The following is a 21,600-nucleotide window of genomic DNA, read 5'->3' as shown; positions in this document are numbered from 1 at the left end:
GATCAGGCTGGCTTTGAGGGCCTACCGAGTGGGCTAAGCCTTGGGCAGAGCCTCCAAGAACTCCCCTGCCTGGTGGCAGAAGGGATAGAGGAGGGATTTGGGGGATGGCATGGCTTGACTGTGGGTTGGCCTGGGATCTGGGTTCCCTAGGAGTTGGCTAATGGGTGTTGCTGCCCACTGAAAAGCACAGAGCTAACCCCAGGTATGTCCTCAACTCATCCCTAAAGCCGGGCAGCTTCCGGGTGAACGCAGACCTCAGTGGAAGGAAGGATTCGGGAGGGCTCCCAGGCTGGTCAGCTAAATGGGCCCTTAGAGGAGAAAAGCCAAGACTGTCCTGCTAGTGCACGCCAGCCCTGAGGCCAGAATGGGCCCTGTCCCTGCTCCCCGGGCCCTCCCCAATTGCGTGTGACCCTTGCTGCCAAGCCACAGCTGGGGTCTTCCTTGTTCACTGGGCTCTAACCCTGAGCACAGCCTCTGCCCAGATAGGTGAGTGGGTATGTTCACCTCGGACTTCAGAACTCAGGCCTGGTGGATGCTGAGGGCTGATGCTGTAAGTAGGGACCTGAGTCACACATTGTCTCCCTTTAAAAAAGTTTTTTCTCTTAATTCATGTATAATTTATGTACAGATCTTCAGTGTGCAGTTTGATGAGTTTTGACAAACTGATCACTCTAGAAAATTCCCTCTTGCCCCTTCCCAGGCGGGCCCCCCCAGTCCCGAGTTTCCATCCCTGTAGGTTAGTTTTGTCTGTTCCTAAATGTCATAGGAATGGAACTCTATGGTTTGTGTCTGAGTCGGGGCTTGTTGGCAGGAAGCTCACACCCTGCAAAATGGCATCAGAGAAAGTTCACGGCTTCGGAGTGTTCCTGTCCCTGGAGGCCTTGGTTTCTCCCCCTGCCCCCGCCTCTGCTCCCTGCGAGGCCCCTGGCCCAGACCAGAGCCCTGATGTCATTATTTGCTAAACCAGCCTTTAGGACCGTCTGGGTCACTTTGTCAAGTGCAGTCAGGGTAGAGGTCGGGAGCATGGAACCTGAGCTGGCTGTCCAACCCTGGGCAGTAACGTGACTTTTCTGTGCCTCCGTGTTCTCCTCTGTAACATGGGGGTGACACAGGCACACCCAGCTCATGAGGTGAGGATGAATGAACTTGTCGTGAGCTAAGCTGGGTGTTAACTGCTGCAGTGCTGGCCAAAGGCGCCTGGGCCACCGAGGGAGGGGAGCGGGGAGGCAGGGCTGTGCATGTCTGTCGGAGCTGCACTAACGCCCCTCCCCCTCCCCACACCCCAGGTGGGCCTGCTCAGCGGCATCTGCATCATCGTGGGCACCATCATCGGCTCTGGGATTTTCATCTCCCCCAAGTCTGTGCTCAGCAACACAGAAGCCGTGGGGCCCTGCCTCATCATATGGGCGGCCTGTGGGGTCCTCGCAACGCTGGGTAATTAAGACGCCCCTCCCTGGCAAGCTCGCCCAGTGGTAGGTGTGGTAGGTGGGGACGGGCTATGCGGGCCCCCTCTGTGCCCCCACCTGGCCGTTGCTGGGGTCCCTTTCAACACCCGTGGGCCGCTGGTGTAGATCGGGCTGCACTGAAATGAGCCGTGGCCAGAGCTCAGGGGTCTGAAGAGTCGGGGTGGCCCCATGGGCACAGCCCCAGAGGGGAGGAGGCTCCCGCAGACCAGGGCAGCGCCTCACCGGGGGCCGCGGGGACCCCTTCCTCTCTGTGTTCTAGGGGCCCTGTGCTTTGCGGAGCTTGGTACGATGATCACCAAGTCGGGGGGCGAGTACCCTTACCTGATGGAAGCCTTCGGGCCCATCCCTGCCTACCTCTTTTCCTGGACCAGCCTGTTCGTCATAAAGCCCACATCCTTCGCCATCATCTGCCTCAGCTTCTCCGAGTATGTCTGTGCGCCCTTCTACTCAGGCTGCAAGCCCCCTGAGGTTGTCGTGAAATGCCTGGCTGCCGCTGCCATCTGTGAGTCCCCAAGTGTGACGCCCTGGGCAGGGGGCAGGAAAGCCCTGCCACAGGTGACGTGGGGGGGAGGGGTGACGCGGGGGGAGGGGTGACGGGAGGGGGTGACGTGGGGGAGGGGTGATGTGGGGAGGGGGTGACAGGAGGGGGCGATGTGGGGGAGAGGTGATGTGGGGAGGGGGTGATGTGGGGGAGGGGTGATGGGGAGACAGGTGATGTGGGGGAGGGGTGACATGGAGAGGGGGGTGACATGGGGGAAGGGGGTGACAGGGGGGTGACGGGAGGGAGGTGATGTGGGGGGAGATGAGTGATGTGGGGGAGACGGGTGACGGGAGGGAGTGATGTGGGAAGGTGATGACGGGGGAGGGGTGACGGGAGATGGGGTGACTTGGGGAGGGGGTGATGGAGGGGTGATGTGGGGGAGGGGTGATGTGGGGTGATGGGGGAGGGGTGATGTGGGGTGATGGGGTGACATGGGGAGGGGGTGACGTGTGGGGAGGGGGTGATGCGTGGGGGGGTGACGGGGGGAGACGGGTGACGTGGGGGGAGGGGTGACGTGGGGGGCGGCCGCTGGGCCTGGAAGTGCCAGCGACAGGTGAGGCAGGGTCTGCTGGGGGCCAGAAGCCCTGGGGCGGCGCTCACAGGAGGCCTGGCCACTTCCACAGCGTGGGCACACTCGATGGATAGATGAGGCGGTGGAGAGGGCAGGTTGGGGCGGGAGACCCTCTCCAGGCCCCTGGGGAAGGAGCCGGGGTGCTGGGCCCAAGGGCGCGCCATGTCACCCCTGCTCTGGCTCGTTCCAGTGCTCATCACCACGGTGAACTCGCTGAGCGTGCGACTGGGGAGCTACGTCCAGAACGTGTTCACAGGGGCCAAGCTGGTGATCGTGGCCATCATCATCCTCAGCGGCCTGGTCCTCCTGGCCCAAGGTGACCGCAGGCCGGAGGGGAGGGCGGGTGCCACGGGCACAGCCTTGTCCTCCGGAGGTTGTGCTCCCGGGCCTGTCTCTCAGGAAGCCCGGCAGGAGTTCGGCCGAAAGCAGCTGTGGTTTCCCTGCTTTCCAGAGTTTGTGTGACAACCTGAGGTCACGAGTCGTGCCCTTCTGTGGCACAGGTGTGAGGCAGGGCCCCAGTCTGGTCCTCTGACACCCACAATTCACTGTCTGGCTTGATTACAGGAAATACAAAGAATTTTGAGAATTCTTTTGAGGGCACAAAACTGTCTGTGGGAGCCATCAGTCTGGCATTTTATAACGGACTCTGGGCGTACGACGGATGGTAAGGCCCCCTGAGACGTCACTCACGTCTGGTCGGGGTGTCCCAGGCTACTAGACTGAAGCCAAGGAAAGCAAGGACCCTTCCCTCCTGGGGTTTGGGGGGGACCCTAGCGTTCACCTCCATGTCTCCATTTTGCTCAGCACTGCCCCCCTTCTGTTCTCCTCGGACCCCACAGACACCAAAGCCCCTGCCCCTTTCCCAGCCCTGCAGAGTGGCCCAAGGGCAGGCGGTGGTGGGCCCGGGTCAGAAGCGTCATCGACACAGATAGGCTCCGCGGGATGGGAGGCTGTCAGGGCTGCCCAGGCACTCAACATGGCAAGAATATTCCGCAGCCCTTCCATTTCAGCTGTGCAAATACGAGGCCTAGTCGATGAAGGAAGAAGCGTGACCCTCTGTGACACTGGTCTTCCCCTCATGCAAAGCAGCTTTCATTCTCCTCTCAGCGAACCTTCCAGTTTTTCAAAGCAGCTTGGGGACTCATTACTCTGATAATTCTGGCAAATTCCCATGATTCCCACAGAGGGCAAAGACTTCTCACTGACAGACGTGCAGACCTTTGGGAGCCCCACCATCACTAGGGCTTTCTCTGAACGCAATTACCCTGAATTCCTGCCAGAGAATTTTCTCTGTGGTGGAGAGTCTGAAATGAGGCCAGCCCTTATGGTGTGTTTTACGATCTCAGCAAAGAAGGCCAAAGTTAGGTCACTCATGTTACTTTTCTTTGCCTAGGAATCAACTCAATTACATCACGGAAGAACTTAGAAACCCTTTCAGGTAAGAAAGCTAAGTCAGGTGGGAGACAGCGGGCTGGCAAGCAGGTTTCTCTTCCCCGTGCAAAAAGCGGACCCCCTCCCAGACTGCGAATGGTTCCTCAGAAGCTCGTTTCCATATACCCATTAGAGCTTGGCTGTGCTCTGGGTAGCAGAATAGTCGCTGGGAGGATGGATGAACCCCAGCTTTATCTCGGGTTGATTTTGCTTTATAAACAGTTCAGCCTCACTGCCCTGGAGTCTGAGCGCAGGAGAGTTCTTTCTCATTTGACGATGTCATAGCCCACAGCCCCTGCTGTGGCAGTGGGGACCCCAGCCCACCCCAGGGAGAGGTGGAGGGCTGGCCGGGCGGATGGGAAGAAAGGACAGCACAGAAACTGGTGTTTCCTGTGAGGCTCTCACGTGATGCTCTGGTCCAACCCTGGGTCCCTGCCCCTCCCAGAAACCTGCCCTTGGCCATCATCATCGGGATCCCGCTGGTGACAGGCTGCTACATCCTCATGAATGTTTCCTACTTTACTGTGATGACTCCCACCGAGCTCCTGCAGTCCCAGGCGGTGGCCGTGGTGAGTGCCCAGAGTCTGGGCAGGACGCTCTGGGGGAAGTCACAAATGCCCAAGCTGAGGTACCCTCTGGGGATGAGGGAAATAATGGTCTAGGACCCAGGCAGAGTGAGCAGTTTAGGGCGGCAGCAAAGACCCGCCTGAGGAGAAGGGTGGCCTTCCGGTTCAGTTTGTGGCCTGGGCCCTGACACAGAATGCAGGTGGAGCAGAGCTGGGGTTTTGACAGACACAGATGCGGGCGAGAAAGTTCAGGGGAGGGATCAAAGGAGGGAATTATAGTAACTGTGGAAATTAAGTTGGGCAAGGGGGGGGTCTCAATCACAAGGGAATGGGGAGGGTCAGTAGGAAAGGTGGGGGGGTCCACATGCTGGAGGCCTTGTGGAAGTGGGGTGGGACAGGAAATGAACTGCAAACAGGTGACAGGAATGGGGAGCAGGGAGAGATGTCTTGGTCACAATGAGGTCACTGACCACAAGGAAAGGTGGTTAAGGTGCAGGGAGAACAAGGTCGTTTTGAGTGAGGGGGTCAAGGAAGCGTGAGGCCGGGGTGTTGGAAGGACACTGAAATGATGAAAAATTAGTACAGGGACAGGTGGAGAGGAGATTTCTGTTACTCTGTGTTAGAAGGTCGGGGAGGGACAGTAAAGTATCCCTCAAACTGAGAAGGCACTTTGAGACAAAAATGAAGCATTGACTCCATATAGTTTACACAGGGTTCTATTCAGAGTAACTTCCTGACAGGGGAATCAGGTGGAGGTTGATCCAGGCTCAGTGCAGTTATTCTCTGCAAAGTCTGGACCTTAGTCCACAGATTTTATAGAGTGAGGTGGCACACAGAAGGGCACTGTGGTGACAGCAAAGGGCTAGCATGCACCCCACTGACAGCCTACCTTTAATTAGATCTTGTGGCACCACCTGTGCACCAGGAAAGGGAAAAACTATGTTCTAACAGAATCCTGGGAGGCCAAAACAAGCCTCCCCACATCCCGACCTTGGCAGGTATTTCTAAGGTATGGATATTAATCCCCAAGGCACCCTGAACACATAGCCCCAAGAGAGGTCATCCAGCAGACATGAACAAGATGGAGGGCCAAGGATGGAGTCAGTATGGGCAGCTCTCCTGCACTCCGAGGAAGAAAGGCTAAGTTGTTTTCCTCCTGAGAGGTTGTCTACTTTTTCCTTTCCTGGAGGGGAGTCAGAGGCCGTGCCCCCCAGGGCTGGGGGCCCAGCCCCCAGGCAGGGCCCAGCAGCTTCCTTGGGACCCACAGCTCCTGCGGGCCGTGCAAGACCCACAGGACTCCTCTGCTTCTCTCTGCAGACGTTTGGCGACCGTGTTCTCTATCCGGCCTCTTGGGTGGTTCCACTGTTCGTGGCCTTTTCCACCATTGGTGCCGCCAACGGGACCTGCTTCACAGCGGGCAGGTAGGGGAACCCCGCACTCACCCCAGGGGCAGAGGGCAGCAGAGCCCGTCCCACACTTGAGGAAGACAAGACTCAGGGCAAAGGTCCTTAGGGCTCTGCCAGGCTAACACCTCATGGCATAACAGAAAACCCAATGTCTAACTGGAATTTGAATAAAAACTTAAAAAAAAAAAAAAGAAAGAAAGAAAACCCAAAGTCCTGGAAAGGGAGCAGAAAGCGTCGCCGAGCCTGCACACTGGCACTAGGCATGGTGGCCCCACGGAAGCGAGGCTCTATGCTCCTCGGGAGGGAGAAGCACCACCAACTTCAGGACAAGGTGGAGCTTGGGGACACAGGGTGACAGGCACACTGGTGGTACTTTTCACCTTGTCCTGTTTCTCACCTATGGATATTTCTTGAACATCTTCTCCTGTGAATGTATACATAATCGAGATCAGAGAGTAACGTTTTAGGCTTTCAGGCCATGGCAGTCTGTCACTACCCAACTGTGTCTGTAGCACGACAGCAAACAGCTGAGGTCCTGTTCGTCTCAAACGTTACTCACACAAACAAGCATAGCTCGCCAGCCCCACCAACCCTCTGGACCCTCCGGCTCCAGAGACCATGAGCGGCTGCGTCGTATTCCATTTTACGACGTAGCACAATTTCACATAACCTCAGCTCGTGGGCTGAGTGGGGCTGTTTTCATCAACACTGCCCCAGGGAACATTCTGGAACACGTCTTTGCCTGGTTGTCCAGGGTTCTGAATGGATATATTTCTGAGAGTGGAACTGCCACGGATTATACACTGACACGCGATAGACACAAAGTCATTCTTCTGAAGCTGTGTCAAAGCAGACATCCCTTCTTCAGAAGCCTTCAGCTATTCTGGGCTCTTTGCCTTTCTAGATGAATTTTAGAATCTGCTTGTCAGTTTCTACCAAAAGGCCTTCAAAGATTTTGACCAGGGCTGTGTTCCATCTGTAGATCAGTTTAGAGAGGGCTGCCATTTAATTGTTCTAATCTAAGGGCAAGGACCCTCTCCCTTTATTTAGGTCTTAATTTAAAAAAAAAAAATGTTTTCGGGCGCCTGGGTGGCTCAGTTGGTTAAGCGACTGCCTTCGGCTCAGGTCATGATCCGGGAGTCCCTGGGTTGAGTCCCACATCGGGCTCCCTGCTCGGCGGGGAGTCTGCTTCTCCCTCTGACCCTCCCCCCTCTCATGTGCTTGCTCTCTCTCATTCTCTCTCTCTCAAATAAATAAAATCTTAAAAAAAAAAAATGTTTTCTTAAGTAGTTTCCGTATATGGCTCTTGCATATATTTTGTCAGATTCATCCCAAAATATTCATATTTTGGGGGCACCTGGTTGGCTCAGTTGGTTGAGTGTCTGCCTTCGGTTCAGGTCATGGTCTTGGTGTCCTGGGATTAAGCCCCGAATCAGGCTCCCTGCCTGCTCAACGGGGAGTCTGCTTCTCCCTCTCTCTCTGCCCTTCCCCCCTGGCTTGTGCTCTCTCGTGCTCTCTCTCAAATAAAAAATTCATATTTTTTGTGCTATTGTAAATGGTATTTTTTAAAATTTCAGTTTCTGATAAGTTTGTTGCTCATATACAGAAACACAATTTCAATAGCTCTACTGAGGTTTAAATACCATAAAACTCTCTTTGCAATTATACAATTCGATGATCTTAGTAAATTTATAAAGCTGTGCAAATATCCTCACAGTCCAGTTCTAGAACATTTCCATCATCCCAAAAAGTTCACTCCTGCCTAATTGCAGTTCATCCCTGCTCCCTGCTCCATCCCTAACTACCAATAACCTGCTCCTGTGTCTGTAACTTTGCCTTTTCTGGACATTTCATTTAAATGGAATGATGCACTGTGTCATTTGCATCTGGCTTTTTTTCACTTAGCATATTATTTTTGAGGTTCATCCATGTCATAGCATGTAAACTGCTCATTCCTTGTAACTGCTGAATTGTATTCCATTATATGGATATACCACATTTTGTTTATCCATTCACCAGATGGAGGTTTGCATTGCTTCTGGCTACTATGAACAGTGCTGCCATGAACATTCACACACATGTGTTTCTGTGGACATATGTTTTCATTTCTCTTAGGTAGCTTCCTAGTAGAAACACTGGCTCAGAGAGTAAATTTGTGATTAACTTTTACAGAAACGGCTTGACAGTTTTCTAAGTGGCTGTTCCATTTTAATTTCCATAAGCCATTCATGAGCATTCCAGTTTCTCCACATCCTAACACTTGGCATTGTCTTTCTCGTGGGTATTAGTCATGTCGTTGTGGCTTTAACTGCATTTCCCTAATGACTAGTGATACTGAGCATCTTTTCATGTGCTGATTAGCCATTTTTTTTTCATGTGTCATGCTTTTTTTTTTTCATGTGTCATGCTTTTGTTATCATATCTAAGAGCCTTTGTGCAACCCAAAGTCACAAAGATTTTCTCTTCTGTTTTACCCTAGAAGTTGTTTTTTTTTTTAAATAGATGTAGCTCTCACACTTAGATTTATGATCCATTCTGAATTAATTCTGTATAGTTCTGTACCTGTGCAGCTTGGGGGTTGGCCAGAATTATGACTGATGTTGGATAGAATTTTTGTGGGGTCACATCCAAGATTTTTGTTTCCTGGTATCTGAGTTTTCTATGTCACATAGACAAACCTTCCTCCTTTCAAGAATACCCACCTGTGTTTTCTTCCAGCATTTTACTTTAGCTCTTTGATCACCCTGGAATATATTTTGATATGAGGCATAAATCTCACTTTTCCCCCTCAAACTTCTACCTGTCGTCCTGATATTATTTATTGATAGTCCATCCTTTCTCCTCCTGGTTTGAATGCCGTCATTCTCATGCCCAGGGTGCTGGGTTCACTTTGCTTCACAATGGGCCCTGTCCTGTGCTATCACTGTGCATAGGGATGCTTCCCAAACCCCCTCAGGTAACATCGGGAAAAACCAGTGCTCCCATGTCCGTGCTTCACTCCTCCTTGCCTGCTCAGCCCTCCAGCCACACTTGCAATGACTGTGTCCAGTTCCAAGTGTCCGCTTGCTTTCTGAGCCCATGGAATTTACAGAGAGGTTTGTGAGCGCTGAGGGGTTTAAAGCATGAGGTTACAGCACCACCTGGAGTCTGTCTCCCTCCATCTGGAGACTCCTTTCCTCCCAGTTTCATGGGCTTGTTCTGGGAACTAACTCGATGCCATGTTTATGTCTTTTTCAAAGTTCAAATATGTAGTTTTATTTATTTATTTTTTAAAAGTTTATGAGAGAGAACATAAACAGAGGGAGAGAGAAGCAGACTCCCTGCTGAGCTGGGAGCCCGACAGGGGCTTGATCCCAGGACCTGGAGATCATGACCTGAGCCAGACACTTAACCACCTGAGCTACCCAGGCACCCCTCAAATATGTAGTTTTAAATAAACAGGCTCTTTGGCCTATGTATTCCTCACTTCTCATTTTATTGTATTGTAGTCAGAGTGTGGGATCTTTATGATCTCATTTTTTTTTTTTTTAAGATTTTATTTATTTATTTGACAGAGAGAGACACAGTGAGAGAGGGAACACAAGCAGGGGGAGTGGGAGAGGGAGAAGCAGGCTTCCCGCTGAGCAGGGAGCCCGATGTGGGGCTCCATCCCAGGACCCTGGGATCATGACCCGAGCCGAAGGCAGATGCTTAACGACTGAGCCACCCAGGCACCCTAATGATCTCACTTCTTTAGAAGCTTTATGCCTTCCCTGAAGTGGCTTACTGCAGTTTTTATAAATGCTTCCTAGGGTCTTGAAAATAAGGTATATTGTGTTTACATTCTTGATTTTTATATCATCGTCAAGCTTGTGCCTTGACTGTTCAAATCTCCTGCTCTCAGTGGATTTGTTGAGTTTGGCCTTCTATGTTTCAAGGGCTCCAGTTTTGGCATCTTCTTGGTAGACGGCTTCTGTTTTCAGTGGGAACTCTCTTTGCCTTAAATTCTGTTTTGTACAATATTGCTCTTGAAGACTCTGCAGGCTCTAGGCTGCTGCTTTGGGTAACACATCCCACCCCTTGTATCTTCCACCCTTGGCATCATGGGGCTTTGGCTTGTGTCTCTTTCAACAACCCCCCAGGTTGTCTCCTGCCCGGGCAAGCAACATCTGACCACAGTTGATGTGATTCCTATTACAGTGGGATTGATTTCCAACATACTGTGTTTTCTTGGCTTTTGAAAAATCTTATCCTGATTTATTATCCATCAAATGTCCTTTCTTTTTTTTACTGATATGGAAGTTTTATTTCTCTCTTTTAGCAATTACTCTTCAAATTTAACTCAAATACCTAAGAGAGTCTGTCAGCATCTCCATTCTCCCCCCTGTCCTGTGAGGGCTCCCCCTTTTGCACTGTCCAGTAGATAAGCTGCACCTTGTCTATAAACCCGCCCCTCCAGAAAAAGTTCATCCTGACAAGAATTAAAAATGTATGTACTTACATCCATACCAACATGTTTTACTGCTGTTTCCTTAATACCTGCTTCTTCAATCAACTCCTGAGTTCAGTTTCTTTCTGCCTGTTGGAGTAGACCAAATAGTTTCCAGTGAGGACCAGAGAACAGAAAATGTGTTGTAGTTATTGTTCACCTACAAATGTATTTATTTTGCCCCTAGTCCTGAATGATAGTTGAGCTATACAGCACCAGAATCTGAAAACCAATGTCCCTCATCGCTTTGAACATAGTCTCATGCCAAGTCTGCTATCGTTCTGCTTGTCCTAATTTTGTAGTTAATCTTTTAAATTTGGAAGCTTAAGAAATTTTTTTTCCTTCCACACTGTTTGTATCTGGGTATGTTTTTATCTTGAGCTGGGTTTAATGTGAAAGCTGTTTTTCAGTTCCGTGAAAGCTCTCTACTCTTCCAGTTTGCCTTACCCCATTCAACATATTCGGGCTTCTCCTTGTTTCTTCTCTCAATTTCCTGTCTACATTTTCCATTTCTCTACCCTTCATAACTCAGATCTAGGTTGTTTTTTTTTTTTTTTAAGATTGTATTTATTTATTTAGAGACAGAGCACAAGTGAGGAGAGGGGCAGAGGGAGAGAGAATCCTAAGCACACTCCACGCTGAGCATGGAGCCCGACGTGGGGCTTGCTCTCATGACCCTGAGATCATGACCTGAGCCAAAATCAAGAGTCGGACACCTAACTGAGCCCCCACAGGTGCCCCTCTCAGATCTAGTATCTTTTATTATAATTAGAACATTAAAATTTTAATTCAGTTAATATATAATGTATTATTGGCTTCCGAGGTAGAGATCAGTGTGATTCATCAGTCTTATATAACACTCAGTGCTCATTACATCACGTGCCTTCCTTAATGTCCATCACCCAGTTACCCCATCCCCCCACTCCCCTCCAGCAACCCTTCAGTTTGTTTTCTATGATTAAGAGTCTCTTATGGTTTGTCTCCCTCTCTGATTCTGTCTTGTTTTATTTTTTCCTCTCTTCCCCTATAATCCTTTGTTTCTTAAATTCCACATATGAGATCATATAGTTGTCCTTCTCTGATTGACTGATTTTGCTTAGCATAATACCCTCTAGTTCCATCCACCTTGTTGCAAATGGCAAGATATTTTTTTGAAGGCTGAGTCATATTCCATTGTATATATACACCACATCTTCTTTATCCATTCATCAGTTGATGGACATCTCTTTTCATAGTTTGGCTGGGGGGACATTGCTGCTATAAACATTAGGCTGCAGGTGCCCCTTCGGATCCCTACATTTGTATCTGTGGGGTAAATACCCAGTAGTGCAATTGCTGGGTCGTAGGGTAGCTCTATTTTCAACTTTTTGAGGAACCTCCATACAGTTTTCCAGAGTGGCTGCACCAGCTTGCATTCCCACCAACAGTGTAGGAGGGTTCCCCTTTCTCTGCATCCCCGCCAACATCTGTTGTTTCCTGACTTGTTAATTTTAGCCATTTCGACTGGTGTGAGGTGGTATCAGATCTAGTTTCCAATGTATTTTTTTCACTTTGAACCTAGATTAACAACTGTTGATTACATTCTTAAGTTATGGTAGTTTTTTATTTTTTAAAAATTGTTTGGCTTTTTCCCCCTTTTTCTCTCTTCAACATTTTAAACATAGTCTTTCAGATTTCTGAATCACCAGGAGTTCTTGGGAGTGGGGGTGGGGGGACTAAGCCATTTGTTTGCATCTGCTGACCCACCCTTAATTCATCTTTTGGGTTTTTTGTTTAATATGAAAATTCTGTACAGCGTGTATCTAGGAAGTACCAGGCGCCTCTGTGTTTGCCTCTGTCTGCTCCAAGCATGGGGGTCCGCTGGTCCCGGACTGGTTTTTCCCTTACGTGAAAGCATAATTTTGAGGACACAGGAGTAGGTGTCTCCTCCTGAAAGGTCCTACCCAAACCCTAAGCCAGCCCCCAGCTCTCCCCTATGTAGACGACCCACGGCACCGGGATGCCTCGCTCTCAGGGGCATTCAACCACCTCACTCACCTCCCCAAAATTCACTCACCTCCCTGAGACCACCTCCCACTGGAGATGCCAGGTTCCAATTCAGTCCCTGTCTCCGCGGCCTTGGTAGTGACTCCCAGTGATGGTACAACAGCCACACGCCCATCCATGAGGCCTCCATTACTGTTTTTTCAGACTTGTGTACGTGGCGGGCCGGGAAGGCCACATGCTCAAAGTGCTGTCCTATATCAGCGTCAAGCGCCTGACTCCAGCGCCTGCCATCGTCTTTTATGTAAGTATGAGTTGCGCCAGCAGACTCCCCCTTAAAGGCAGAGGGGCCCTGAAGGAACCCGGTATTGCTAAGCCCAGTGGTTTTCACATGGCCCAGGCTCCCTTGCTCCTCGACATGAAATAGGTGAAAAAGCCCATGACAGTTCGAACATTGCCCAACACGTCTGCTCCTTGTTCTGAATTTGTCCGTGAAAGACACTGTTTGACTCTTCCAACTTCCTACCCTCTATACTCCTTACATGTACATCTGTAGGTCTGGATCCCTGGTAACAAACTATACAAAACCCCACTAGCTTACAGGGAAGGAGAATAAGGCATTCATGAAGTGGTTACTGATAAGTACTTCTTTTTTTTTTTTTAAAGATTTTATTTTATTTATTTGACAGAGAGAGAGAGACAGCTAGAGAGGGAACACAAGCAGGGGGAGTGGGGGAGGGAGAAGCAGGCTTCCCACTGAGCAGGGAGCACGACGCAGGGCTTGATCCCAGGACCCTGGGATCATGACCCGAGCCGAAGGCAGACGCTTAATGACTGAGCCACCCAGGTGCCCCTGATAAGTACTTATGGCCCCATAATTTAGACGTCATGGCGCCCTTGCGCAGTAGAGGCCCTCTGACATCCTCTAATTGGAGTTTCTCAGTGGGTGACAGTCCTTGGTTGTGTGCCACTGTCCCTGGCACCTGTGGACCGTCCAAGCCCAGCCTCGGGGCCACACCTTCCACCCCGAAGGAGAAGCACTACTCTCCATCAGCCTATTCCCTTTGAAGATGAGGAGAGGCCTCCTGGGACAAGGCCCAGGCCACACAGCTAAGGCGGGTCCAGACCAGGCTGAGACAGGCTGAGTGTCGCAGCCCAGGCAGGGCCCTTTCCCCTGACGAAGACTCTCTGGCAGGAACATTTACCATCAGAAAGCTGGTGCGGTGTACATGCATACCTTGTTTTTTCCCCTGCTTAAAATGGCAACTTCAAAGAGTCACACGTTTTCCAAGTCCTTTCCATCAGGATTCAGGGAGAACACTCACCATAGCCAAAGCCTGGTTTAACCCCAACTATAAAGGGATGCATAGGTTTCTTTCATGCTGGCATGTTCATTCACAGGAGACATTGCTTCTCCAGTCTCCTGTGACATGACAGGGATCCTGTGACCTAAGAATTCACTCTTCCTTCCACTAGGGTATCATAGCGACTATTTATATCATCCCTGGTGACATAAACTCATTGGTCAATTACTTCAGTTTTGCCGCATGGCTGTTTTATGGCCTGACGATTCTGGGATTGGTTGTGATGAGGTTTACGAAGAAAGACCTGGAAAGGCCTATCAAGGTAGGTTTTGTGCCCCAGATGTCACGAGTGGCTTTGATTCCTTGAAATGGATTAAAAGTAAGTACTTGAAAATCTAGGGGCATGCTTTCTATTTCCAACCTGACTCTACTGTGCCCTTGAACATCATAGTTTAGAGTGGTGTTTGCTCCTGAATTCTGGCCCTAGACCCATTCCTGTGTGGGCAACCACTAATAATCTAATCTGCAAACTGGGGTTCCCTGCCATCTCCCTGCACAGCTGGAGTAGGTCTATATGCCTACTCCAAGAAGAATTTATTTTGTTTTGCTTGCGTTAGAGGCTTTTGCTTTGTTTTGTTAACAACTGTACTACTGACTTCTTATAACAACTGCAGATATAAGAACAAGGTAGGGAAGCTGAGGGCTTAAATAAATAGGACAAGAACAGGATGTTGTCCTTCTGGCCCAGTAGCCTATCACCAAATCTCCAGAGTCAGCTGAGACATGGAGGTTGGCAGTCCCACCTCGATTAGGTTATCTGGCAGGCAAAATCATGATGGTAGAATAGATTTTTCATCTGCACAAAACTCCTCAAACAAATAAAAAGGATTTGAGAGAAAATAATGAAGATAGGGAAAGAAGGCTCTAACACATGTATAATTGGAGCTCCTGAAGAAGAAAATAAAAGCAACAGAATTTTTTTTTTTTTTTTAAGATTTATTTGATGGGGAGGACAGAGAGAATGAGCAGGGCGGTGGGTGGAGAGAGAATCCTCAAGCAAACTCCTCGCTGAGCGAGGAGCCCAACATGGGGCTCGATCCCATGACCCGAGATCATGACATGAGCTGAAATCAAGAGTTGGCTACTCAACTGAGCCACCGACTGAGCCACCCAGGCGCGCCCCAAAACAATAGAATTCTTTAGAACTATAATTCAAAAAACATTTCCTGGGGCAGATGGGAGAGTGGGAGGGGAGTATGAAAGGAGGGGACCAGAACCAACATACCAGAAGGCATACGGCATCACTGGAGAATCTGAGCTAGAATGGCCAACAGGGAACTATATTCTGATTAAATTATGGAGCTTTAAAAGATCATGCTTTGGGTATCTACTCCTCCTTTCATGCCCTTCCCAGACCCCAATTCACTTATAAAGGAAAGAAATTAATATAGGGATTAGGATTCTCATCAGCAACACTTCATACCCTGAGATAGTGGAGCACATATTTATGGTATTCAAAGAGAGAAAATATAAACCAAAGATTTTATATCCAAACTGACCTCAAAGAATAAAGTGACCAAGGGGTGCCTGGGTGGCTCAGTTGTTTGAGGAGCCAACTCTTGGTTTCAGGGTTGTGAGATTGAGCCCCATGTCAGGCTCTGTGCTCAGCAGGGAGTCTGTTGTGGATTCTCTCTCTCCCTCCCCCCTCCCATGCATGCTCACTCTCTCTCGAATAAATAAATCTTAAAAAAAAAAAAAGAATAAAGTTACCAATATGAAACATCTCAAGGCATGGATGGCTACAGGAGACCTTCAGGAGGAATCATCTAGAGAACAAGCTTCAGAAACCAAAAAGTCAGTGGCACAAGGTGAATACACTTAACTACAGAACTGGAATAAATGATGGGAGATAAAGGGGACACAACAAGGATGCAAATACCAAGCACTGACAATATCCTACGACAAAAATGGAAGAGAAAGCATATGAAAGTGTACCAGTTAAGGAAAGCATGCCAAGGAAACTGCCCTAGGCTACCATCTAAAATTAGACATGAGGAGGAAAGGGAAGAATCCCTAGCTAACTCTGTTACTGCTTATTATAGATAGTATGTAAAAAAGAGGAGAGTAAGGTGTGATATTTACTATTTATAATGGCAACTCTCAGAACAAAAACAGCATTTATAGATCCCAAAAGATATATCAAAATAAATATACACACACACATATGCAAGAGACCAGATCATAAAAGACCCGCTATATAAAGACGCCAATAGGGAAACAAATCAGAATATCATCCTGGTTAACATTTTCTTGGTAGAATGTATATTAGGGTTCTTTTTGCTTATTAGTTTTTAACACCCCAAACTTTCTAGACTCAATAAATCCCTTAATACTCCTATTTCTAGCTACTAGTTATATGGGAACACTAATAATAATTATTAAATCAAGACTTATTTAAATTTATCAATTATAATTATTAAATTATTGGTTTAATTATTTTTTAAATGAAGTCTGAGTCTTTTATTTCTTAAAAAAAGATTTTATTTGAGAGAGAGAGAGAGAGCACAAGTGGGGGGCAGATGCAGAGGCAGAGGGAGACTCCCCGCTGAGCAAGGAGCATGATGCGAGGCTCGATCTCAGGACCCTGGGATCATGACCTGAACTGAAGGCAGACCCTTAACTGAGCCACCCAGGCACCCCTTAATTTAATTAAATAATTAGTAATATTTAAATCCCAAAATGTAATATGGTATTTTCAAGACATGTGTGAGGAAAGAGTCAAATTGCACTCCAAATCCAACACAATTCAGAGCTGTGTGTAGGCGCCCTGACAAATGAGTCATGTGTCACTCATGCTGGGAGACTGTGTCACTTCATCAAAGGTAACCACTTGTTTACCACCATGCTAACTGGCTGGTCAGCAGGAAATCACCTTTAAAGCAGTTTACTTCCTGGTATAGAGCACGTTGGGTATTTATACGCATTTACTGTGTTTCAGTTATCTTTGAGGACATTGGATGGGAATTTGGGGTTTCCTGTGATACATGATCTTTTTTTTCCCATATAAAATAAGGGAAATGGGGGACACCTGGGTGGCTCAGTCAGTTAAGCGTCTGCCTTCGGCTCGGGTCATGATCCCAGGGTCCTGGGATTGAGCCCTACACCCCTACCTCCCTGCTCAGGAGGGAGCCTGCCTTCTCCCCCTGCCTGCCACTCTCCCTGCTTGTGCTCTCTCTGTCAAATAAATAAATAAAATCTTTAAAAAATAGAATAAAAGAAAAGAAATGGGCCTCAGGTGAGAGTTTTCCCCGCAGAATGTCACTGTTTAAGGGCAGAAAACTAATAATAAGCAGAAGCCTACATATAGGAATAGAGAACAGTGTGGAGCCCAAACTTGTCAGTTACACGAAGAAACTGGCTTATTCAGTTTAAATGAGCCTAAACCAATCACTAAAGGGAAAAGATTTTTCAGGCAGGTTTACAAAGCTGTGAGAAAAAAGGATAAGCAAAATACATACCAAGCAAATGAAAATACACCTAAAACAGGGGTTGTGATCTTATCAGATGACAGAACTGCCCAAAGCACAAGACACTTCAGTGTCTTTAGTGATGCTAACGGCTAAAATGCACAATAAAGAGATGGCGGGCATGAAAACTTACTCACCAAATCACACAGCAGTCACTGTTATGAAGCAGGAACTCCAGCAAGTACAAGGAGACACAGACACACACCCTAACAGCGGGCTTTAACGGGGCTCCCGTCAGTCCAAGACAGACCCAGACATCTCACTGGTACAGGTGACAAGCCCTAAATAGAACAAGGCAGATCTGGGGCGCCTGGGTGGCTCAGCTGGTTAAGCGACTGCCTTCGGCTCAGGTCATGATCCTGGAGTCCCTGGATCGAGTCCTGCATCGGGCTCCCTGCTCGGCAGGGAGTCTGCTTCTCCCTCTGACCCTCCCGACCCTCCCCCCTCTCATGCTCGCTCTCTCTCAGTCTCTCTCTCTCAAATAAATAAATAAAATCTTAAAAAAAAAAAAAAAAAAAAAAGAACAAGGCAGATCTTAGAGACCGTTCCAGACTCTGAATCCCCAAAACAGCAAACACACCTTTTCAAGTGCGTACGGGACATGTCTGAAAACTGACAAATGCCCCAAAGAAAACCTTGATAAAACATGAGTAATAAAGACATACCACATTCTCTGTCTATAATGCAATAAAACAGGAAATTAATGTAAAAAATTTCAACTTTTCAGTCCAATAGAAAATGAAAGTACATAAACTCCTAAAAATAATAAGACATTATCTATGATCAGTGCTTTGAGGAAGTTTTGTTGCATTAAATACAATAACAATGAAAACAAATTAAAAAGGCAACTCAAAAAGCAAGAGAAAGAACAAAGAAAACCAAGAGTGTATAAGGAATTGATAAAAAAAAAAAAAAAGAATTTAAGATTCTTAATTGGATCATCTGGTTTTTGGAACTTCCCTGGATTTTGGATTCTGATGAGAATTTGGATTCTGATGGGGTTAGTTTTAGTAACTTTACATTTTCCCAGAAAATTGTCCATTTCATCACATTTACTTAATATGGAGTTGTACAAATTAGTTTTATTATTTTTTTAAAATTCCTATGTTCTGGAGATTATTTCCCCATTTTTGTTTCTTATTTTTGTGTTCTTATTTTATTTTCTTCCTCTCATTTTTTTAAATTTTTTTATTCTTATGTTAATCCCCATACATTACATCATTAGTTTTAGATGTAGTGTTCCATGATTCATTGTTTGTGCATAACACCCAGTGCTCCATGCAGAATGTGCCCTCCTCAACACCCACCACCAGGCTAACCCATCCTCCCACCCCCCTCCCCTCTAGAACCCTCAGTTTGTTTTTCAGAGTCCATCGTCTCTCATGGTTCATCTACCCCTCCGATTCCCCCCCTTCATTCTTCCCCTCCTGCTATCTTCTTTTTTTTTTCTTAACATATATTGCATTATTTGTTTCAGAGGTACAGATCTGTGATTCAACAGTCTTGCACAATTCACAGTGCTAACCATAGCACATACCCTCCCCAGTGTCTATCACCCAGTCACCCCATCCCTCCCACCCCACCCCCCACTTCAGCAACCCTCAGTTTGTTTCCTGAGATTAAGAATTCCTCATATCAGTGAGGTCATATGATACATGTCTTTCTCTGTTTGACTTATTTCGCTCAACATAATACCCTCCAGTTCCATCCACGTCGTTGCAAATGGCAAGATCTTATTCCTTTTGATGGCTGCACAATATTCCATTGTATATATGTACCACATCTTCTTTATCCATTCATCTGTCAATGGACATCTTGGCTCTTTCCACAGTTTGGCTATTGTGGACATTGCTGCTATAAACATCGGGGTGCACGTACCCTTTCGGATCCCTACTTTTGTCTCTTTGGGGTAAATACCCAGTAGTGCAATTGCTGGATCATGTGGTAGCTCTATTTTCAACTTTTTGAGGAACCTCCATACTGTTTTCCAGAGTGGCTGCACCAGCTTGCATTCCCACCAACAGTGTAGGAGGGTTCCCCTTTCTCCGCATCCCCGCCAACATCTGTCGTTTCCTGACTTGTTAATTTTAGCCATTCTGACTGGTGTGAGGTGGTATCTCACTGAGGTTTTGATTTGGATTTCCCTGATGCTGAGCAATATTGAGCACTTTTTCATGTGTCTGTTGGCCATTTGGATGTCTTCTTTGGAAAAATGTCTGTTCATGTCTTCTGCCCATTTCTTGATTGGATTCTTTGTTCTTTGGGTGTTGAGTTTGATGAGTTCTTTATAGATTTTGGATACTAGCCCTTTATCTGATATGTCATTTGCAAATATCTTCTCCCATTCTGTCGGTTGTCTTTTGGTTTTGTTGACTGTTTGCTTTGCAAAAGCTTTTTATCTTGATGAAGTCCCAGTAAGTTCATTTTTGCCCTTGCTTCCCTTGCCTTTGGCGATGTTTCTAGGAAGAAGTTGCTTCGGCTGAGGTTGAAGAGGTTGCTGCCTGTGTTCTCCTTTAGGATTTTGATGGACTCCTGTCTCACATTGAGGTCTTTCAACCATTTGGAGTCTATTTGTGTGTGTGGTGTAAGGAAATGGTCCAGTTTCATTCTTCTGCATGTGGCTGTCCAATTTTACCAGCACCATTTGTTGAAGAGACTGTCTTTTTTCCATTGGACATTCTTTCCTGCTTTGTCAAAGATTAGTTGACTGTAGAGTTGAAGGTCCATTTCTGGGCTTTCTATTCTGTTCCATTGATCTATGTGCCTGTTTTTGTGCCAGTACCATACTGTCTTGATGATGTCAGCTTTGTAATAGAGCTGGAAGTCCGGAATTGTGATGCCGCCAGCTTTGCTTTTCTTTTTCAACATTCCTCTGGCTATTCGGGGTCTTTTCTGGTTCCATACAAATTTTAGGATTATTTGTTCCATTTCTTTGAAAAAAGTGGATGGTATTTTGATGGGGATTGCACTGAATGTGTAGATTGCTCTAGGTAGCATTGACATCTTCACAATATTTGTTCTTCCAATCCATGAGCATGGAACATTTTTCCATTTCTTTGTGTCTTCCTCAATTTCTTTCATGAGTATTTTATAGTTTTCTGAGTACAGCTCCTTTGTCTCTTTGGTTAGATTTATTCCTAGGTATCTTATGGTTTTGGGTGCAATTATAAATGGGATCGACTCCTTAATTTCTCTTTCTTCTGTCTTGTTGTTGGTATATAGGAATGCCACTGACTTCTGTGCATTGATTTTATATCCTGCCACTTTACTGAATTCCTGTATGAGTTCTAGCAGTTTTGGGATGGAGTCTTTGGGATTTTCCACATAAAGTATCATATCATCTGCAAAGAGTGAGAGTTTGACTTCTTCTTTGCCAATTTGGATGCCTTTTATTTCTTTTTGTTGTCTGATTGCTGTGGCTAGGACTTCCAATACTTTGTTGAATAGCAGTGGTGATAGTGGACATCCCTGCCGTGTTCCTGACCTTAGGGGGAAAGCTCTCAGTTTTTCCCCATTGAGAAAGATATTTGCTGTAGGTTTTTCATAGATGGCTTTTATGATATTGAGGTATGTACCCTCTATCCCTATACTCTGAAGAGTTTTGATCAAGAAAGGATGCTGTACTTTGTCAAATGCTTTTTCTGCATCTATTGAGAGGATCATATGATTCTTGTTCTTTCTTTTGTTAATGTATTGTATTATGTTGATTGATTTGCGGATGTTGAACCAACCTTGCAGCCTCAGGATAAATCCCACTTGGTCGTGGTGAATAATCCTTTTAATGTACTGTTGGATCCTATTGGCTAGTATTTTGGTGAGAATTTTTGCATCCATATTCATCAGGGATATTGGTCTGTAATTCTCTTTTTTATTTATTTATTTATTTTTTTTAAGATTTTATTTATTTTTTTGACAGAGAGAGACACAGTCAGAGAGGGAACACAAGCAGGGGGAGTGGGAGAGGGAGAAGCAGGCTTCCCGTGGAGCAAGGAGCCCGATGCGGGACTCGATCCCAGGACCCCGGGATCATGACCTGAGCCGAAGGCAGACACTTAACCGACTGAGCCACTCAGGCACCCCTGTAATTCTCCTTTTTGATGGGGTCTTTGTCTGGTTTGGGGATCAAGGTAATGCTGGCCTCATAAAATGAGTTTGGAAGTTTTCCTTCCATTTCTATTTTTTGGAACAGTTTCAGAAGAATAGGTATTAATTCTTCTTGAAATGTTTGGTAGAATTCCCCTGGGAAGCCATCTGGCCCTGGGCTTTTGTTTTTTGGGAGATTTTTGATGACTGCTTCAATTTCCTTAGTGGTTATAGGTCTGTTCAGCTTTTCTGTT

The 21,600-nt window shown here is 47.0% G+C and overlaps 1 protein-coding gene across 1 annotated transcript in view; it reads left to right on the top strand.

Annotated features, from left to right (window-relative positions):
• SLC7A9 (solute carrier family 7 member 9) overlaps positions 1 to 21,600 on the top strand; it is a 36,468-nt gene that overhangs the window by 4,376 nt on the left and 10,492 nt on the right. The window contains exons 5-13 of the mRNA XM_045890332.2: positions 1,287 to 1,434; positions 1,726 to 1,968; positions 2,769 to 2,894; positions 3,143 to 3,242; positions 3,972 to 4,016; positions 4,455 to 4,578; positions 5,893 to 5,996; positions 12,640 to 12,736; positions 13,909 to 14,058. Of these exons, the coding sequence (XP_045746288.1) occupies positions 1,287 to 1,434; positions 1,726 to 1,968; positions 2,769 to 2,894; positions 3,143 to 3,242; positions 3,972 to 4,016; positions 4,455 to 4,578; positions 5,893 to 5,996; positions 12,640 to 12,736; positions 13,909 to 14,058 (1,137 nt within the window). The remainder of the gene's footprint in view (positions 1 to 1,286; positions 1,435 to 1,725; positions 1,969 to 2,768; positions 2,895 to 3,142; positions 3,243 to 3,971; positions 4,017 to 4,454; positions 4,579 to 5,892; positions 5,997 to 12,639; positions 12,737 to 13,908; positions 14,059 to 21,600) is intronic.

This window comes from Mirounga angustirostris, unplaced genomic scaffold (genome assembly GCF_029215605.1).
Source record: "Mirounga angustirostris isolate CCGP_5_RB_7025 unplaced genomic scaffold, mMirAng1.0.hap1 SCAF_16, whole genome shotgun sequence".
Classification (NCBI taxonomy): domain Eukaryota; kingdom Metazoa; phylum Chordata; class Mammalia; order Carnivora; family Phocidae; genus Mirounga; species Mirounga angustirostris.
Note: the sequence above shows the minus strand (reverse complement) of the source record. Positions and strands in the feature narration are given on the sequence as shown.